Source organism: Cloeon dipterum, chromosome 3 (genome assembly GCF_949628265.1).
Source record: "Cloeon dipterum chromosome 3, ieCloDipt1.1, whole genome shotgun sequence".
NCBI classification, from domain to species: domain Eukaryota; kingdom Metazoa; phylum Arthropoda; class Insecta; order Ephemeroptera; family Baetidae; genus Cloeon; species Cloeon dipterum.
In genome coordinates, this window is record NC_088788.1 from 14,258,717 (window position 1) to 14,278,119 (window position 19,403).

General features: G+C 42.3%; 1 protein-coding gene across 4 annotated transcripts in view; it reads right to left on the minus strand.

Annotated features, from left to right (window-relative positions):
- Nucleotides 1-19,403, minus strand: part of shep (alan shepard) — a 162,669-nt gene that overhangs the window by 132,266 nt on the left and 11,000 nt on the right. For 2 of the 4 annotated variants that reach the window (XM_065482449.1, XM_065482441.1), the window contains exon 1: nucleotides 4,795-5,079. The exons of the other annotated variants lie outside the window; for them this stretch is intronic. In XM_065482449.1, coding sequence (XP_065338521.1) covers nucleotides 4,795-4,914 — 120 coding nt within the window. In that variant the 5' untranslated portion in view covers nucleotides 4,915-5,079. Of the gene's footprint in view, nucleotides 1-4,794; nucleotides 5,080-19,403 lie in introns of those variants that run through there. 4 annotated transcript variants of the gene reach the window in all.

Here is a 19,403-nt window from a genome sequence, read left to right on the forward strand (position 1 = left end):
CACTTTGCTTTGAAGAATGTCAATTACGTTGCTGACGAGGAAAGTAGAACGATCGGTGATAAATTGCCGTCTTTGACGCGGCCGGAATTCCTCAGGATGAATTTGCAAAACGGGTGATGCAATTTTAAACCGTTTCTAACGCTGGCATATTTCTCTACAGGCTTGATCGCCTGAATTATGCGACTTAATATTTTTCATAACGATTATGAACACGGATGCCATAAAACTTCAAATTAATCTCTTTATTAGAGGAAGAAAAGTTGGCAAAGAACGCGAGATGCGTGTGATCAATTGCAATCGGATTGGATACAAGAAAACACTAATTTGGCGTTTTTGTATGCGTCCGACTGCGACAATCAGTGCTGGATCGCGACTGTTGTTTCATTGACACGCCGCCTGGCTAATCAGGCAAAAAGTCGAATCCATCCTCGCGGGATTGATCGGTCGGCACTGACAATCGGCGGTAATACTGGGGAGGAAAGAGAGTTCTGGCTTTAATTTCCGCTCAAATCCATTTCCAGCCGCGAACAAAAAGCCGAGTTGGGCGCACGGCGCACGCAGCAGCAGCAGCAGCAGACCGACAGAAAGGGCTGTTATTTTAATAAATTGGCTACAGGCGTGCGATGCAGAAAAGCTTTGACCGTCGGCGGCGCAGCTCGCGAGTGCTTCTGCGTTAGCGGCTGAAAAAAGCGGCAGATAGGCCATCAACGGCCGGGGCACATATACGCCCCTCATTGTCATTTCGTATAGTCAGTGGCCGGATGTATGTAAATGTCATTATGGCTGTTGGTTCTGCAAAGCCTTTTTTATCCATCAAAGGCATGGCGTTCATTGTTGTGCCCGACGAGGAGGACGCTACTGTCGACTCAACGAGCCAGCTCTTATTTTAATGCAAATTCGACGACCCGTCTTATGTTTAATTATAAAAGGATTATATCTGTCTGAGGAGATGCCTTCCTCTCTTTTTCTGCTCTTTGTCAAGGCGGACGGGGGTGGGAGGCTCAAATTGAATTAGCGGCACATCGGCCCGAAAAATGATGATGCCTTTTCAGGAACAATGCGCAGCTTGTGTGGCTAAAATTCCGTGCATAATTTATTAAATCTTTGATGTATGCGTGCGTATTTGTATAAGCCGAAACTGCCGCCGCTCCTTCTCTTCTGCAAAATGGGAATAAAAGGGTCGGCGCGGCAGCAACAAATTTATTACATTTTGCGCGAGAAGAGTTGCCGCCGGTGCTTAAGATAAGAAGATTTTGTGCGCGGCGGCGGCAGCTAGCGCGCACACTTTTATATATACGCACGCACAGAAATTCCACTCGCGAGTAATTCATCTTTATCTCTGCGTACTTGCCGGTGTGTGAATTTGCGCGAATATTAATAGGAGCTGTGAGGAGAGGGATAAGGACTGCCGCTTGCGTCACAGGGTGAGAAGAACGTGCTGACGGAATTGTGCTTCCAGGCCGCCTACGAGGAAAGGACAAGCTAAGCTTTAGATGGTGGCCAAATTTTGTCAAATAAGGAAATATTACCTCCCTTTTCATCACTTTTAAGCACTGAACAACATACTAGCCTGCCTCCGCAAAAAAAGCACAGATGTAATATGATTTCTCAGAAAAGTGTGGACCGACGTCCAATCGATAAACACCAGCTTCTCTCTCTTTTTCTCTTTCGATAGAGCCCAAAAACCGATCTTGCTCTTTCCTTTTGGAAACCGGCAAATTTCTGCAGCGGCTGTCTCCGCTCTAGATGGAAATTTGATTTGGCCAGCGCGTTCTCGAGATAGACATTATGTTGCTGGGCCCAAAACGTCGTGCCTCTCGAGTAACAAACAGGTAAATCAAGTTAACTTGGCATGCCCTACCTGACTGTAATTGAGTTTGGAACTGAATCGATATGTGTGCTTGCTTGCGAGAGCGATGCAGACAACACAAACGAGAGACACACAAAGGTGTAATAATATAGCTAGAGAGAAAGAGCAGCGAGAACATTCAGTCGAAAGTTAGCAGGGAGTTGCTACGTGTGTATGTACGTTAGTTTCTCGTCCGGCGAGAAGCAACAGGATATATTCCAAAGAGAAAGACGACGACGACGATTCATTACTTATTACTTCCCACTGCATGCAGAAGCAGCAGGCGGCAGCTGAAAATCGGCGAAATGCGTTCTCACTCACTCGCGACTGGTAGGCAGACGCTGTGCGCGCGGAATTTTAATTGAATCGTTAATTAAGGCGGAACTTTTGGCCTCCGTGCCCTTTTAAAGGGCTTCCTGATTTGAGCGGAGGTGCGGGAGGAAACATGCGTCTTTTGTTCGTGCGCCTCGCGACCAAATTTAATGCTCCTCGCGGGTGTAATGACACCAGCTAAAAATGGATATGTTGCGATAGATGCTATTTGTAGATGTGTGTAATCGATTTTGGATTTTTTTCTATGATCGAAATTATTGAATTTTAAAATATTCTGAAACACTTTGATTTTTTTTTTAAATAGTGGTAATTTTTTCTAATCGTTTCAGGTAAAACCTATTAATCGTACAAACTCCAAGGTTCCGATATGAATGTGTAAATAAAAAATAAAATTTTCGATTTTGCCGCAGGTTCTGATACCTGCTACGCCCCTTTTACCGAAATTCCCGCTCGTTACGCCCTTGTCTAGTGGTCACTTTCTCAGTTCATACACACATATGATAGGATCTTTCAAGGGAAAAGCTTAACAGTTTTGGATTTCAGGGCCACTCAAGTGCAGTCAAGTCAGTCCTTCCTTGTGTTTAAAATATCCTATCTCAAGGTAAAGAGAGGAATTTACCAGGTTTTCCTCAATCCTCGATTGAGTGGTTTCAGCTCCGATGCAGCTCAACGATCGCTGAATTCGATTAGGAGTGCATTTAAAGTTGAATTTTCAGTGAGTTTCCCTCTAGAAGCCCCAGACCAGCAGCCAAATCCGCCGACGATCTCAATCTCAACTTGAGCCAACTCGGGACCGAGGCAGCAGAGTGCGAAATTAAATACAAGACGTGTGTGCGGAGGGAAGCGTGCACAACAGCGACGAGTATAAATCAAGCAAACCAATTCGAAAATGGTCCAAGAGCGGGTGCGAGTGGGTACCTGGGCAATTCATCGCGGCGACAGCTGCTGCGAGTGCGGCAGTAAATTTCGTTATTACTGGTGCAAAATTTCGCGCAAGTCGAGCGTACGCGAGACAATATAATATACCCGAAATCGCGCAGCGGCCGCCGACAAATTGAGGGAAATATAATGAGGAACGAGCCGGTTCAACAAACAGCAGTCACGCTCAGCCGGCGATCACAATAAAAAGGTAATAAAATTTTGCATCATAATTGATCGTATCGACCGCATCTTTCCGTGGCGAATTAATTTAATTTAATTTCTGAAATATCCTTTTGTTTGGCAGGCTTATCAGATGGCCTCAGCGTATGGAAACGGCGTTTTCGTGCGCGATATACTTTTCTCGTACACATTATGCAAATCAGCGTAATGAAGATTTCGACGCCGACCACCGCCGTCCGGCAGGCCGGCCTGGTGAGCCAGCGAGCGAGTCACTGAACTTGTGCCTGCGTAAGCAAGCAGGCCAACTTAGCCCATTCAAACGCGCTTGTCAAACTTGTAATTGAGCGCCGATTTGGTTAGTGATGCATGGCATTAGAAAACATTTGCATTCCGATAAACAAACAGGGCTTGAAGCTGCTGCGGCCCGAGTCACGCCTCAGGAATTCTCTCAGATAAAAAGAGGCTGCGCGCGGGCGCGAGCGAGCGCACTCTTTCTTATCACAGTCGCAGCCAGAGCTGTTGTTAAATAAAAAAAATTATTATGATTCTTTCTTGTGCTGCCGAGACGCAGATAATGCCGCTGTTTGTTTGTTCCTTCCGTGCACTTTTACGCTTTTGTCTTCGTGCGCAGCCCAACCGACGGCGTGGCGCGGGATTTCGCAGTAAAACTAAGCAGGCAGCCGCGGCCGCTTCATGGAGTCGGCAGTAATTTTGCTTTTGCATGCAAATAAGTGCCTCATTCATGACTCAGTCGGTCGGTCGGTCGGTGATCCACTGGATAATGCGTCTTAGGATGAGGTTAAGTTGTTTTCGCTTGGCACATTTTGCAAAACAACTCCTTGCTCTCGACATATACACGAAATATTTCCAGGCTACACAAAATTGAGATTAGTAATAATCGAACTCAAGGACACCAACGTTGCTGAGCAAGTTCATTTTTGTCTCTAATCGGCCGTGATTTACATGATTTTATTTTTAGAAAAAACAGCTTGTACCCGAGTTGGGTTATTGTAATTGAGACACATTCCCAATGTTCGATTATCTTCAGACGTAATTTCCGAAACACGAACATTCCAAAACATATCGAAATCGAAAGACCGAGTGTTAGGAAACCAGAGAGATATTGTGTTATATTTCGTCGACGTCGTCACCAAAGTCATGTGCCCATAACGTTCAAATGACCCACACCCCACACCGTGATGGCAGTATCTGTTCATATGTAAGAAAACATGCAACTCCGCCAGCAGCTATAGGGAAAACAAAAGGATGACAAAAACGAAACATTTCGAAACCACCAAGTGAGTCACGTCACTTCCGAGAGCCGCTCGAAGCCAGCGTGTTGTCAAAAGACCGGCACTTTCCCACCAAAAAATAAAAAATAAAAAAATAAATCTCGGGGAACAGCACGAATGCGCACTAATCAGATGGCAATTTGCGCCGCGGAGGGCATGCCCGGGCGTCACGCGCAAACGCGGTGCGCCTAAAAGTTAAAGAAGAAGAAGAGGACTCACAGAAGCCGACGCGTCGACGACGTCTTTACCCACAGTTTCGGGGGGGTTGTTGTTGTTGTTGAAAGCGGCGGCACTACTCATGGGGTCTGCCGGCGATTCAGCACCTATCGGTTCCGGCATGCTAGAAGGGCGAATCCTGGTGGGCAAAATCGCGGTCAGGGCAGGGCGTGCGTTTCACTCGCTATACGGTATCCAAAGCACTGAATTACTGGCTGAATGACGCGGCGAGGACGGTGCTCACTCAACTCACTCACAGTAGTGGAGAACACGCAGTGAGAAGAAGAAACTCACTTAGCTGAAAGCCTGAAAGCCGGCGTGACGTGACAAAATACGCGAGCGGTGGGGGACTCGGACGGGCGGGCTGGCGGGAGAGGCCGCTGCTGCGGTGCGTTCGCTCGTGGTAATAATAATTGTGTATTGTTGCACCGCGAGGGGAGTTTCGTTTGTTGCACTCGGCAATTGGATGAATGGATGACCACTTTCCGCGGGCCGTGAGAACAACGACCACTTGGCATGCGGGCCGATTCACAGTTTCAGGGCGCGGAAAAACGCGAAATTGTTGCCACTCGGCGGGCCCGCATGCGTGTGATTGAGCGATTTAGTCTGAGTGAGATTTTCCGTTTCGAGCGCAATTTGCGCCCTCAGATGCTGCCTTTGAAGTGAGACAGCTATCGGAGCACCAGCTTGTTTGCTCACAAGGTTTGACAGTATCAACTGTTTTTAATTATTACAGAGAAAGATTATTTGTTTTTCTTCACATTTTTCAAATTATTTGTTTCGAAACTTCAAAGAAACTTAAGCTCTCCAGTTGCTCTCAACGCAGTTGTTATAGAGTCAGCCTGCTCAGTCGGATATAAGCACCTGGCAGTGCAAAAACTCGATCCGATTTAAAACCATCAGTCCATTAGCAGAGAGCCTACATAATCTCCATTAAATGCACTTGTCTCATTGTTGGCAAGGAGGAAAATGCCGGTGGCAATGAAAATATTCGCAAGTAGGAATTCCGGCCGGAGCAGCAGGCAGCACATCTTTTGTTCGCCGCCGCAAATGTACATACTCACTCTCAAAGGTACAAAAAAGCAGGCCCTCTCGTCGAGTCACTGACCAACCGTAAATTCGAGTCTGCTACTCACCTAGAACAAAAACAGAAAAGTTTAATAAGAACATTTGAGACGGGCATGTGATTTGTCACCGCGACAATTTCCCCTGGCCGCCTTTGTCAGAGGAGAAAAGCTCGTCAGCGCAATGTTTTTCTAATCTGCTGTGCCTCTCGTCGTTTTACGAGCACTTTTATGAGTTCTCAGCGCCTAATAAACAATTTAAGATGACAGCACTTCTTCTCGCCTCTCTAATATCGATCGACGCGATACATCTCGGCCCTTGACAGCCACACACACACTGTGCCAAAAACGTGTCTCGCGTGTTCAACATAATCAGCCCACCGTATATTCGAAATCGGGTTTTCTGCCGTGGACAGATCATATTTCGCGATTAATTATGTTCGTTCCCCTCTCGAACAGTTAATTTCCTCGTGTCGTGTCATGTGTCGCACGCTGCTCAATGCAAACGAGAACTGCTTTCATCTCGAGCACGCGTTCTTCTGCACGCAGGGCTAATTTCAGCTCTTTCCTAATTCGCGTTTCAAGTGTGCTCGAGTTTTCGTTTGTGTGCTCGGCCTTAGGAACAAAGCGGCGTTGCCACCGCGGGTGGTCTGCGCAAAACAAAAAGTCCACTCCCAACGAGCACTAGTGCACTTGAAAATTGGGTGTCTTAGCTGCTCCAGATAATTTTCCACTGCTCAAGTGTCTTACATCTTAACGCGCAACTTGGTATCTTTTTTTGTTGGTAAAAACTCCAAAACAACAAACAAATTTGATAATTTTTCTCTTAGCAAATTAAGTTCATGGCTTCTATTATGCAATAGCGCTTGAAGCAATCATGAAAATTTTTCTTCATCGTCCTGGTGGCGGTGAAATTGTGCATCGCTTAACAAACACTCGAATATTCACTGTCGATTTAATTTTTTAAAGAATTGAATAATAAAAATTATTTTCCTATTTATTTATTAAATAATCCGAGGTGGTTGAAAAAATTATTGATATAATAAAAATACAGTTAAGCTTAGGAAACAATTAGTCATCAGAAGACAGTTTAACTTTATTTTGTCGAAAATTTTACTGGAACTTAATTCAATGTCTAGATTAACAAATCCTTGTCAAGGACCAAATAAGCCAGAAATCTTTTAACTTTAATTTAAGACTCGCATTTATCTCATTCCTCAGCTACACTTAAAAATTGCATCACCATTCTTCAACATCTCAAGCTCTGATGCGATTTTTAATGGAAGCCTTTGTTCTTTTTATTTTTAACTTTAACTGCACTGGTCTGAACACTTACAAAAAATGACAGGCAGACCATTGAAATTTTCTTCGAGCTCGAATGCTTGCAATTAATTTTTCTCTCTGCAACAAAAACCTGCGCAAATGGTTTTCAGCTGTGAGTCACCGATCTCGGATTGAAATTTTCAAACACCATTTTTCACACGCCCATATTCAAACGTCTCTTCGAGCCAGGGCGAATTGCAGAAAAAAATCGGCTGAGTCGATAAACACGCTTCATTAAGGACCGCGTTGCGGCGCAGTACACATTATAAATCATATTTCATCATAGCCAGAGTCGGCAGGCAGGCAGGGAGACTTGCTCGCTCTGCTCTCTGAGAAGCGAGAATAATAAACAACACGCTCATCATGTGTAAAAATAAGATTATTGCCGGCTGGCATCCATCGCATTGTGTGCATGTGTGAAGCGATGCGCGCGCGGCGCGGTATCTCAGTGCGATCGCGATGTTACGCGGGTACCCTGTTGCAATCGTCATCACCATCGAGTTTTATATTAATCACATTACCACACCAGCAGCATAACTGACGTGAGTCACAAAGAGAGCATGTGACCACCTCCAATGTGCTCGCATGTACAAAAAATGTGCGGTTGTTATATATTATCATAATTGCTGTCCGTTTCCTGTTTCAATCATTTAAACAGGGAAACTTATTCATTGATCGAGACAGTGGACCAATTATTGATATGACCAACTATTTATGGTCATATCAATGATTTTCAAAAGTTAGAAACAGATAATTCAATAACGTTCCAAACTCATGTAGTCGAAGTAGTTGTATAGTTGTAGCTATATAGCTCTCGGAATGATCTTATAGTCCCAAATTTTCTCTCAAGAAAGAATATTACGAGAAAATTGCCTAAAATTAATTTATTGAAATATACAAGATAGATGCTGAATTTTTGACGCCTGCCCTGCGAAGGTTGACCAGATCTGGAAATCGATCTTATACCTTAAACGGACGGGTATGTGACCACAAGACACGCCTGCCACGGCTTCACTTTTTAATTTATAAAAATAAACTGTATATCGCTAATAGAGTGCATTTAACGACTGTGTGTGATAGTGTGATATGCCTATCGCATTTCACATTCATTAATGTGATAAAAATCCTGTTAACAACTGAAGGCCGCAAACAAAAATTCGTGAAGCCCTTTTTTAATGTATATTTCTTCATTATATTTTCTTGTATTGTGAGTATTCATCCAAGATAGATTGTATAATTTCCACTTGAAAGAATAGCACTTGAAGCGGTGGGATCAATTTTAAAAATTCAAATAAACGTTATTGAAAGCAATGGAAATATTTTTAAATGGAAGACACAAGTGATATTGTTTTTTTATTAAAATTGTTCATTGTACTGTTTTGTTCTTCTTCCAGGAACACATTTTAATTGATCATTCCTAAAAAAAGAGGAGTATAGATACCAACGGCTTCATAAACCAACTGTGTAACTAGCCAAGAAATGAACTGTGCAACGAACCTAAAATTCATACAGGTTACTGAATCTGAAGTGGGAAAACGCATCGGACAGGCATCTAAGTTTAACGTCCGTTTTGAAAGAGATAAGTTATTTTTCCGCATGATCAAAATCAATTTTCCGCAGTGGCACCCGGCGTCATCTCCGCTCGCTTGTTCGAATTCAATTCAAGGAAAGATAACCAATATGCAAATGGCGTAACAAGTGTCTGAATACCAAGCAGCCCGTTCCACCGTGCATGTAATCAAAGTAATCAAATCACCCGACTCAGCATGTGACTGCATCTCTAGGATGCAACCAACGCGGAATGCAGCTCAAGAATGCCGGCCTCGGCGATTATTTATGCAAGTCTGCTCCTTCCTCCTGCCGCCAGTGTATGTAGTCTTAGCACAAAGTCACTCTGCTGCAAAAGGAATGCAGCAGCCAGCTGATTCTTTGAATAAAACGCGCGATAATTCAGAAGCAGGCTGACCCGAGGGTGAATCAGGTTTGTACCTCGAGACTCGGTCGTGCAGGCACTTCATTGTTTCATGGAAAAACCGGCGTGTAATAAGTCTCAACGACGAGAATTACACGCCATCAGATTAATTCAGTTATGAGAGACATGAACTTTTCGCTCCAGCAGGTTTCAATCATTAGGCTACAAAAATGCAATGTTGAATCTATCCGGTCAATATGAAGGAGAACGGTAACATTAAATGCCTTAGGAGAGCGCAGTGTTTGTATTGGCACGTATGCGTCAAAGAGAAATCAATCACAGCTCTTATTTCAACCCAACGTCACTGATAGAGCACGAAACTACGACTTTTTATTATCTATAACACAAAGATTGTGTATGCATGATTGACGTTGCACTGTCACTATCAACTCGATTATAGCTTTTAAGTACAAGTGGTTCCGGAAACAATAAAGCTAGATGCGTGTGTGTTGTGTATGCGCTTCTAATTGGAAACTACCCCGTGGAAATTCCCCACGATGTTTTAAATCAATTGCCCTCTATGCTCCACAAAGAATGCAGGGCTATTGAGTGAGAGATTATCTCTTCTCGTTAGCGGCGAGAGCAATGAAAATTTAATTACCACCAAGAGCGCAGTAGGGTCTGTAAAAGTGAAAGACAAAATACATTTTCCGCCACAAAGAAACAAACCCGGAGCCCTTGGTGCTTTACTCTTGGCGGATGCAGGAATTTTCAAGGTGAAACTAATTTTGAGCAGAACTTTTTATCTTTACGGCTTTTTAAGTGCCCCACCGGTCGGAGAGTTTTAAGTAAGTTTTAGTCCGTGCGCTTGCCGAATAAATTCCGGCGTCGGGGCCAGCAGTGTTGTTTCAGCAATTAGAAGTTACGGCCAAGGGGCCCCCGGTGGACCGCGAGGAGCGCGAAAAGAGATGAGATGAATGGCGCAGTGGCCACCGTGTCACATGACCATCCCGATCTATCAAACTGGTTTCCGATGATACTCGCCGCCGCCATTTTTCACACTAAGCCTACTAATAACTCACTCTTGGCCCGAATATCTCTCTAAGCGAGCGGCTTGTAGGCCCATAAAATTTTATTCCTTTCGCATAATAATGGGCGCCATCCATTAGCCACCGCGCGCAGAATGGTGGCGACTGCCTCAGAGACAAACACATGCAAATCAAAGTGTGGGTTTTGGATTTGGAAACAACGCGCGGGCGTCGTATGGATGAGCCACTCGTAATGGTTTAGTAATGAAGTTGTAATTGCATTCGTCATGAGGAGGCTCATTTTCTCCATGAATACGCCTTGATGTTAATTGCTCATTTCGTATTTTACGCACGTAGAAACCGTTTGTTGCATGCGTGTGGTGCAAAATACCGACAATTTTGAGCAATACTAATTAGTTCTCCTCAACCCTACATATGAAGGAAATTTTAAACGTGTGTACTCTCCCCTTTCCCTAAAATATGTATAAATACACAAACTGAAAACTACTCTCTAACAAAATTGAATTAAGCAACGTAAGCGTTTACAACTTAAATAAACTTGTCGCATTTGCCCCAACGAGTAGAAAAACGAAGAGTTTGCTCTGGCCAGCAAATGCACGCTGATTGACGCATTAAAGAGGAGTGATACTGGAAAAGCCTGGAAAATGCTTGTTGCCAATGCATAAACTCGTCCCTTAGGATTCAGATAAAGCATAAATTGACCTAAGGAGCGCTGTAATTTTTTGAGAAAATTGGCTGGAAAGTTACCGTGCTTTTCAAATGGCAATGGCTGTCTCCTTACTTGAAATCCGATTTAATTTCAAAACCAAGAGTTTCCCCAATAAGTGGCATACACCGTTGAACAGATCTCGACGAGAGGAATCAGAATATACCAAGAAAATATGTTCGAGCACTGTAAATTTTGGAGAAAATTGGCAAAATTTGAATTTGTATTGAAGGAAGGTCATTTTTTTAATGCAAATTGTTGAACAAATTGTTTATCGGTCAATTGTTTAAGGCATCCAACAATTTAAATAATTTTTAATTGTTGCCCAGTATCATTCCACTTTAAATTGGACTGTAATTCTAAAAAATCCTGAAAAAAGCACAACACATCAAATGTATATGTATTTGACAAAATAAAGAATAGACAACAATAGAACACCTATTGGCCAGTGTAGTAAATTTCAGGCATATCTTAATTTATTTTCAATAGCTTGTTATTAGTGACTCTATCTGATTCAAATGTAGAAAACAAATAAGCCAGCCAATGATGCAAAGCGTTTATAAGGAAAATGCATTAATGAGTCTTTTTTTTGGTTCTTAGAGTATCTCAATCAATATCGCAACAGCCTGAAAATATCTGTTGTTATTGTTCTGCCTTAGTTCTGATTGTGAGCGTTGCTTAATATCTTTAAAATATTAGGAAACTAGAAAATATAAGTTAATGAGAGCAATAATCGTTAATTAGGCTAAAATTTTTTGAAAAAAACATTATTTATCATACTCAAAATAATATTACCAGCAACTTACAAAAACCCGAACTAACACAACGTGCCAAGGTTGATCCCATTTATAGTTCGCAGCGAATTAATTTCGGTACCCCGATAAACTGAAACATTCACCGAGTCGCATGAACACACAACTTAAGTACCGCATGTTCACCAGAATTTGGCTTTTTTGCGGTGAATTTTTTGCGTATTAATATAAGGAATTTACATAGTTATATTCTAAGAGCACAGAATTTACAATTCCAATATCTGATCGATTGTAAACAGGCTCGTAAAATCAAGATGTGAACGGCATACCTTTTCAAATCGGCATGATTAAGTTATAAATTCAAAGTTCAGCCGTTAAAGCGGCTTTACTGCCAATCACAGGGTGCCACACCCAGCGCAGCATACGGTTTCGCAAAAGAGAAGCGCAGGGCCGATCGATGCCTCAACTTTTTTATGTGCGCGTTTGCTTGCTGCTGGAGAACAATCGCAAAAATGAAATACAACCAATTTGCTATCGATTACCAGCGCAACCGCAGACTTGGGCGGATGAAATAATAATGAAAACACACGCAACAAAAAGAAGTCAATCAACGGGGAAAAGCAGACTTTGCCATTCAACCTTTACAATTTTCATGTCTTCTCGTGAGTATATAAAAAAGTAAAAATATGCGTTCCATGGTTATTCATAAAAGTGGCACACGTGTATATATCAAACTCGGCGAACTTCCAGCCGATTTAACTCGCCATTCGCATGACATGATATCATTTCCCTTTTTATATCCTCGCGCACACTAAATATGAAATGCTACAGTTTATACTGACTCGGCGTTCATTCATGCTCGCTCTTTTTCCCTCCAACTCGCGGCGCGTGTTCCGTGTTTGCTTTTCCAGCACGAATCATCTGGTGTTCAGAAAACGGGAAAGCCACACCACCGACGACTGAAAATATGTACAGTTCTTTCGTGACGCGAATTATTCGATAAATCGGAACCGGCGCGACTTCATTTGTGTTTTCCTCGCTACGATAATATTCCCCTTTTGTTTTCCCTCCAGTGACAGCTAAAATCGACATAAATCAAGAAATTAATGCTGCCGATTCTTTCTCGCAATAATATCGACTCTTTCTCTCTCGACAGGCCCGAGTAAATCACGAACACGCGAAATAGATAAATTAGGCCAGATACAAGCGCGCGATAACAGCAATAATTTATTTTCTGCTCCGCGCGTGCATTTATTCTCAACCCCTTCCGCGGCTAATTAGACCAGTTTTATTTTTATTCTATTTCCAAGCCGCGAAATGAGAGCCGAACACGCAAAGGATCGACTCAATTTGAAAGTCGCTCAGATGTGAAAAGAACGAAAAGCATGATTCTTCCCTTTGAAACCGCGGACGCAGCCGCACTATTAGCGCGGGGTTTCAAGCGTGACTCTTCGCTTGAAAAAAGCGAGCTGAAAATTTTTACTTCAGCGACGCTCAAAATTTCTGAGAAAATACACAAAAGCAGGACATAGTGTGGTGGGCTACGTATTTTATGGTGGTAAATTGTAATATCAAAAATAAATAAAATGAAACCTGTGATATAGAATCCGCTTAGAAACCAGATTTTTCATAAATTTCTCGAAATTAGTGAAACACGCTTCTCTTTGTTAACGAGTTACTTTTGAGTTTTGCGCTTTTCAGAAGACAGTTATTATTTGATAAACTCTCGGGTCTAAACAACTATTTAAAGCCTCTGAAATCGACTCAGTTTTTCATCTACACCCCGACTTCAGTTCAAACAAAATGGAAATAAGCATTTTTGACAGACGCACATTTTTACGTTCATTTTGAAACTATAAACATTCTGGCTTTGTGTCAAAGGTAGAGGAGTGGTGTGGTGAGAGCTTTTAACTCTGTATTCAATCTTGAGTGCTGCGCCCTTTTTGCATTCAATAAAAGTAGTTATCCAAATTAAATTGGCTCAAACTGACAGCTATTTCTGAACTTACAGATTTTGTTTTATTTTTGGCAATTATCTTTAAAAATTTTAGCAATGATAATGCACTGCATTTTCTTATATTGCTCAAAAGTCCTATGGAATTACGAGGAAGAAATTATCCTTTATACATTTTCTTTTAAATATTAAATTAACTGTAAAATTATAGTAATTGTAAAAACTTCCAATTTTTAGTAAATGATACGTATTCACGGCAAATTAGTATCGAAATTGGTGCTCATTTGCATGCAGACGAAGAGCATTAAGGAGTAACATTTACGGGGAGAGAAAGAGAGAAAACGAGCTAAATGGGTTTCCAGAGATCGATTAAATTGCTTATACATGGCTGTGTCTCGTGCAAAAGATAATTTAGCCCATTTGCGTTGCGAGAGGAATCGCGGTCGCAGAATTTCTTGCATAAATTTGATTTGTGCTTTTCAACTCTGCGGTTTAATTTCTCCAGTAGCGGCAGAAGCGGCAACCCTCTTCGGAGGGCGAGGCACGAAACGCCAGAGTGTGCACATACATATATTTATAATACATTTGCACTAGTACCGCAGACCGAATAACTTGAGCGCGCGCGCAAACCGCACAACACGGCGCATAAAGCATATTTTTCCGCTTTATTAAAAGTGCTCGCGAGACTAATAAATTTGCATAACAAAGTTGAGAAAAAAACGCAGTAAAGTTTGCCGCTGGGCGTGAAAATCGCAGCAGCAGCACCTGACGTGCGATTTTGTCCGCGAACAAACTGTAAACATGGTGAGACAAAACGATTTCAGCCGTCTGTTGGCTGGCGAGAATAGTCGAATTCTCATCGCAGTGAGACAGCACAATCTGCTTCTGCTAATAATTTGGGAGTGGTGCGGTGCGGACGCCTACTTGGTACACACTCTTGACACAAACACAATGCACTCGCTGCTGCGTGCCAGACGCGAAAGGCGTATGCTGCCCGCCATGCCAAATTTACATCATCAACCGGCAGCGAACGGCAACGAGAGAGCCAGGGCCAGGTGTCAAGTACATTAAACTGCAATCAGAGCCAGCCAGCCCTGCCTGACGAGACACACGAGTTCGGAGCAATATCGCGTGACAATTTATTTGGTCGGTGGGAGCGGAATCGCAATCCGCCTTTCTTGGGAGAAGGGAGCGGATGCAAATTCCAAAATCAAGGTTGCAAAACACGAAACAACGCAAAAGAATTCGCTCTCAAATTTCGATGTGTATGCAAAAGACATACATACGACGTTCCTGAGTGGTATATAAAATGTTTTTGGTACACCAAGTATCATTTCTTTTGGTCCACGCTGTATTCGTGACTTGGAGTGCAGGGTACAGCATTACAAGCAAACCCTTGGCGCCGAGGTAAAATTATCATCTATATCATCGTGTTATTCAAACATTTTGCGATGGTCCTTTTTCAAGTCGGTAAGCGACAGGAAAAATACGTTGGCGTTTCTTTACAATAATAATCATAAAAGGGAATTTTACATGCATTTAAAATTTTGACCCCACATACAGTGGTCTTGACTTCATTTCAATTCTACAGGTCTGCTAAATTACAGCTCTTCCCGGAAAATCTTCAACTGTATTTTGATATTTTTCAGCTTACCTTGCAGCCTTATAAAGACAAATTTGATGGCTTTTAAGGAGCATTTTTACCGCAAAAATCTTAATGTTTTAACTATCATTTTTAAGAGTTTTCAAATAATATCGAGACACAGATATCAGCATTACAAATAGAAATGATAAACTTAACCTATACCTTAAAATGTATTTTACTATATCATTCAATTAAAGCATTAATTCTAAATTAATTGTTTAATTTCTGACTCCCGATATCTTTTGAATGACTTTTTTTGCATACCATCAAAGGACCCATAATAATGTTTAAACATATTGAAAGAAAATAAGCCATTTCACCCTGAAGGTAGATCAAACACGTTTCATGACAAAATTCCCTCCTTGCCGAAAGAAATTTGATTCCAAGGTAAATTTGTGATGATTCCACGGATAGTTAGCCGATTTAGGTCGTTACGGCAGTTTCAGAAGACTTAAAGTATGGTTTGTTTGCATGATGCTTCAAACTCATTTTTTGGTGCCGTGATGATAGAAAGTTAAGAAAAAACTGCTGACCGTCAAATTTAAAATATTGAAAATCTAGTAAAAAAAAAATCAATACATCCACCGACACTCTTGAAAGAAAATAACTGATGCGAGGCCGCACTCAATTCTCAAAACAGGCTGAAAAGTTGCGAATGAGCCAATTCCAAGGGCGAAATTAATTTAGGCAGCAGTGAATTGACAAGCGCGCCCAAAAAGGCAATTAGCCTTGCGTCAAGCAAGTTGCGTTTGTGCGAATTTGCATTTTAATAATGCGATCCGCAAAGCGCACGCTTTGCAGGCAATAAAAGCAGTCGGCAGCCAATTTCGTCTTATCTGCTCACGCGGTCGGTTCGATAATGGGAAACAATGGAATCGCGCGCGCACTTTTCGCTGGCGATAAGGGCGGCCATGACGGTGTCGCGGCCACTCTGCAGCCCGACGTGCACGGTGCTCGCCACGCCGCCACCGCAAGTGCAAACCGTTTTCGGGCTGGCTGCCTAAATGGCTTCATTTGTGACACCGCGCTGCGGAGCCGAGAGACACGAACCAAGCGCTGTAACGACCCTGCTGCTCCAGATGTCCCATTACTCTCTCGTTTTTCTGCCGTCTCGCAACCTGTGCGCGTCGAAATCGCTTGCTTTTCATTAAGAGGCTCCGCACCGTGCCTCTTGCAAATTGTTTCAATGGCCATGCTGGTGCTTCGCAATTATTACACGTCCCTCTGACTCTCTAGGTGCTTCACACAAGTTGGCAGATGCACGATTTCGAGTGCTCAAGCGCTGGTCGCTGGTCGCCGGTCAAGCGCTTGGCACCGGCGCCTCTTCAACGGCACTCGATTGGCAAGACAAAGTTTTGATTGAAACTCTGTATATGTGGGCAGCTTTCAAACTGACAGAGTGAGAGGAGCATGCGTTTAAATTTTAATGCGTTGCTCGTTTGTTCTGCGATTGGACTGGGTTCGTTAACAAGTTTGTTTTCGAGAGAAAAGATATTTCGGTTTTTTTCCTCTGTGACAACCCTAATCCTAGAACAAAAATGTTTGCATTTGGACATGATTTGCTTTTTAATTTTTTTCTAGAACTTTCATTAAACCTAATATTTTTCAATAATTATTTCTATAGCAAAACATTTTAATCCATTAAATTAGCACGGATTTACCAAAAAATTAACAAAAACTCACTTTTAATTTTCACGCAGTGAGGATACCTGCCACGCCTTTTCATAAACTTTCAGTAACTACGCTCCCTTTTCAAAATTACACTTCAAGTGGTCACCATCAAGAGTTAATTTTTTGAACGCATTGCGAACTTAAAGATTTTTACAAATCTCTTAAGATTATATGTTGTGCTTCTTCAAGATGTTAAAGAAATGAATCGAACCCAGCCTAATAAATTGCTGCTTTGCTGCAAAACAACATTCTTTTCTTTTTTTACGTCCAGAGAGTGTTAGGCAACGTTGCTAAAAACATCAGCTCAGTCTGCATTATTATTCCTCACAAAGAGTCTGTGGAAAAAATACACATGCGAGATAATGTTCCGCAACACATTTACCAGTTTACAAATCAAGCCGTTTTGCCAGTTTCGCAATTGCAAGCCGAGCTCTTTTCCTCATAAATTTAATAGCTCGAGTTTAGTTTCTCATAATACCGAAGCAACCGCACGGCTCGAGCAAATTGTTATCCCGACGATGACGACGAATATTACACCCGGGCTAAATACGAAAGCGATTCTCTCGCTCGGCTCTTCATTAAATTTTCATAATCCTCGCTCGCTTGTAAGCGGTTTTCTCGACCATTATGCGGTGTTTGAATTCCTTATGATTTATGGCAGATTAGAATTTACTTGAGCGCAAATTAAATTTCAGTAGAAAGCGTCAACTTTGCCCTTTGGAAACTCACGGGGCGCACATACGTCCATAATTATTGGCTATCACCAAAGTGTTTACCTCTCATTAATTACACGGCTTGCCATTTGTGCATCGCGGCCGATTCATATTTACCTATCGGCTCGGCCAGGTACAGTCCAACCTCCCACGTAGAATTTATTTCCACTCGTGGGCGTGCGTCGTTTCGAAGCGCACGAACCCACCACATACGTTGATAGCGCTCTCGGGTGGCGCATAGGCGCAGATTTTAGTTGGAATTCGTTAATAACAAAGTCAAATTAACTCGGTGCAATGATTTACGCACCTAACAAGCTGAATTTGAATAACTTATTTAAGAGGCAATTCCTCGAGCGGGAACAAGCAATTAATGAGGCCCTAATAGTGCAAATCACTCGCCGATTAAGAAGCGCGGCAGCTGCTCCGAATTATGCCGGCGCGTCTTATCAGAAAATTAATCTTGCGCTGTGAGAATAAGAGCCTGGCCGGCGCGATGCGTGCCGGCGTTTTTAATTAATGTTGCTGCACCGCGCGCACAACGCACCATCATTCATTCGCGCGCACATCTCCGGCGGAATCTAGATTTTAATAAATCGCCAGTGTTCCTTCTAGTTTGATTCCTAACCGGAAAAAATTACACGTGCTGGCTGACCTTCGTTCTCGAAAGCGGAGCTGCAAATTAAAAATGGCCTGCTAGACAAAATATGATAAACGGCTAGCTTAGAAGCATTATTCAGGGATGCTGCTGCTAATGGGTGCGGTTGACTCCGTGAGAAACGTTGTGATTTACATCAGATTAACGTTGAACTGAATTCATTGACGTGCCTCGGCGAAACTAAGAGAAATTCCAGGGTGATATTTCTTCCACCAAACGTCGGGATACCTACAGGACTCTTTCAACGGCTTAGTTCGACCTTTTTTCAATTTTACACAAAGATTTTTGTAATCTTTGTTGGTAAACACGAAAATATGAGAGCACTTAAATATTTATCTTTGAATGTTTAATACAGATAGGAGGAAAAATGTTAAGATTGCCAACGAACTGAGAGCTTAAACATACAGTTCATGTGCTTTAAGTGGTTTTAAATATAATAATTAAAATTAATATCAAATATTTAGCGGTTAGAGCTTATTGACTCACCATAGAGGCTTGAAATTCTTACTGTAAGTCAAACCCAAATGAGATTAAAAATAATTGAAGCTTGATTTGTTATAAAATCGTTGTATATAGTTGAAAATTTGTATCGTACTGGATTTAAAATGAAACGATTTAATTAAAGAAAGTTTGTCAATATAACTCTTTTCGCATCATTTATTAATGCTATAATTGCCAAGATAAACAACTGGTTTTCCCCACATGCCTGCTAAATTGCGAATATACATATATATTCTTATTCTCTTTGGAAGAATACAGGAATTCGATATTAATATATAATACTCAAAACTGGACGCATGCAGTGTTTGTTAGCTGGGACTAAGTGACGACGTGTCTCTCGATCTGGACCTTGCGATAATTACTCTGACCATAAATCAAGCACAACAACAACAGTGACGGACAGCAAAAGACGCAGCCGCGGGATTTATCAGCCGCAGACTTTGCACTCGCCGGAGATAAATAATAATTTTCTATTTCTGGGCCCGCATCGATCTAGAATGGCCGGCCGCGCTTCTTTTGAGCGATTGCATGTTTATGTGAGCGCTCTTCTTGGGCTCGGCCGTTGTTTGGCAGGCGTAAAATTGGCTCGACGGACGGACGGCGGAGACAGACGGACGGAGAAAATGCCGCGCGCACTTTCAGACGCAATGCTTTTCGCGGAATGGTG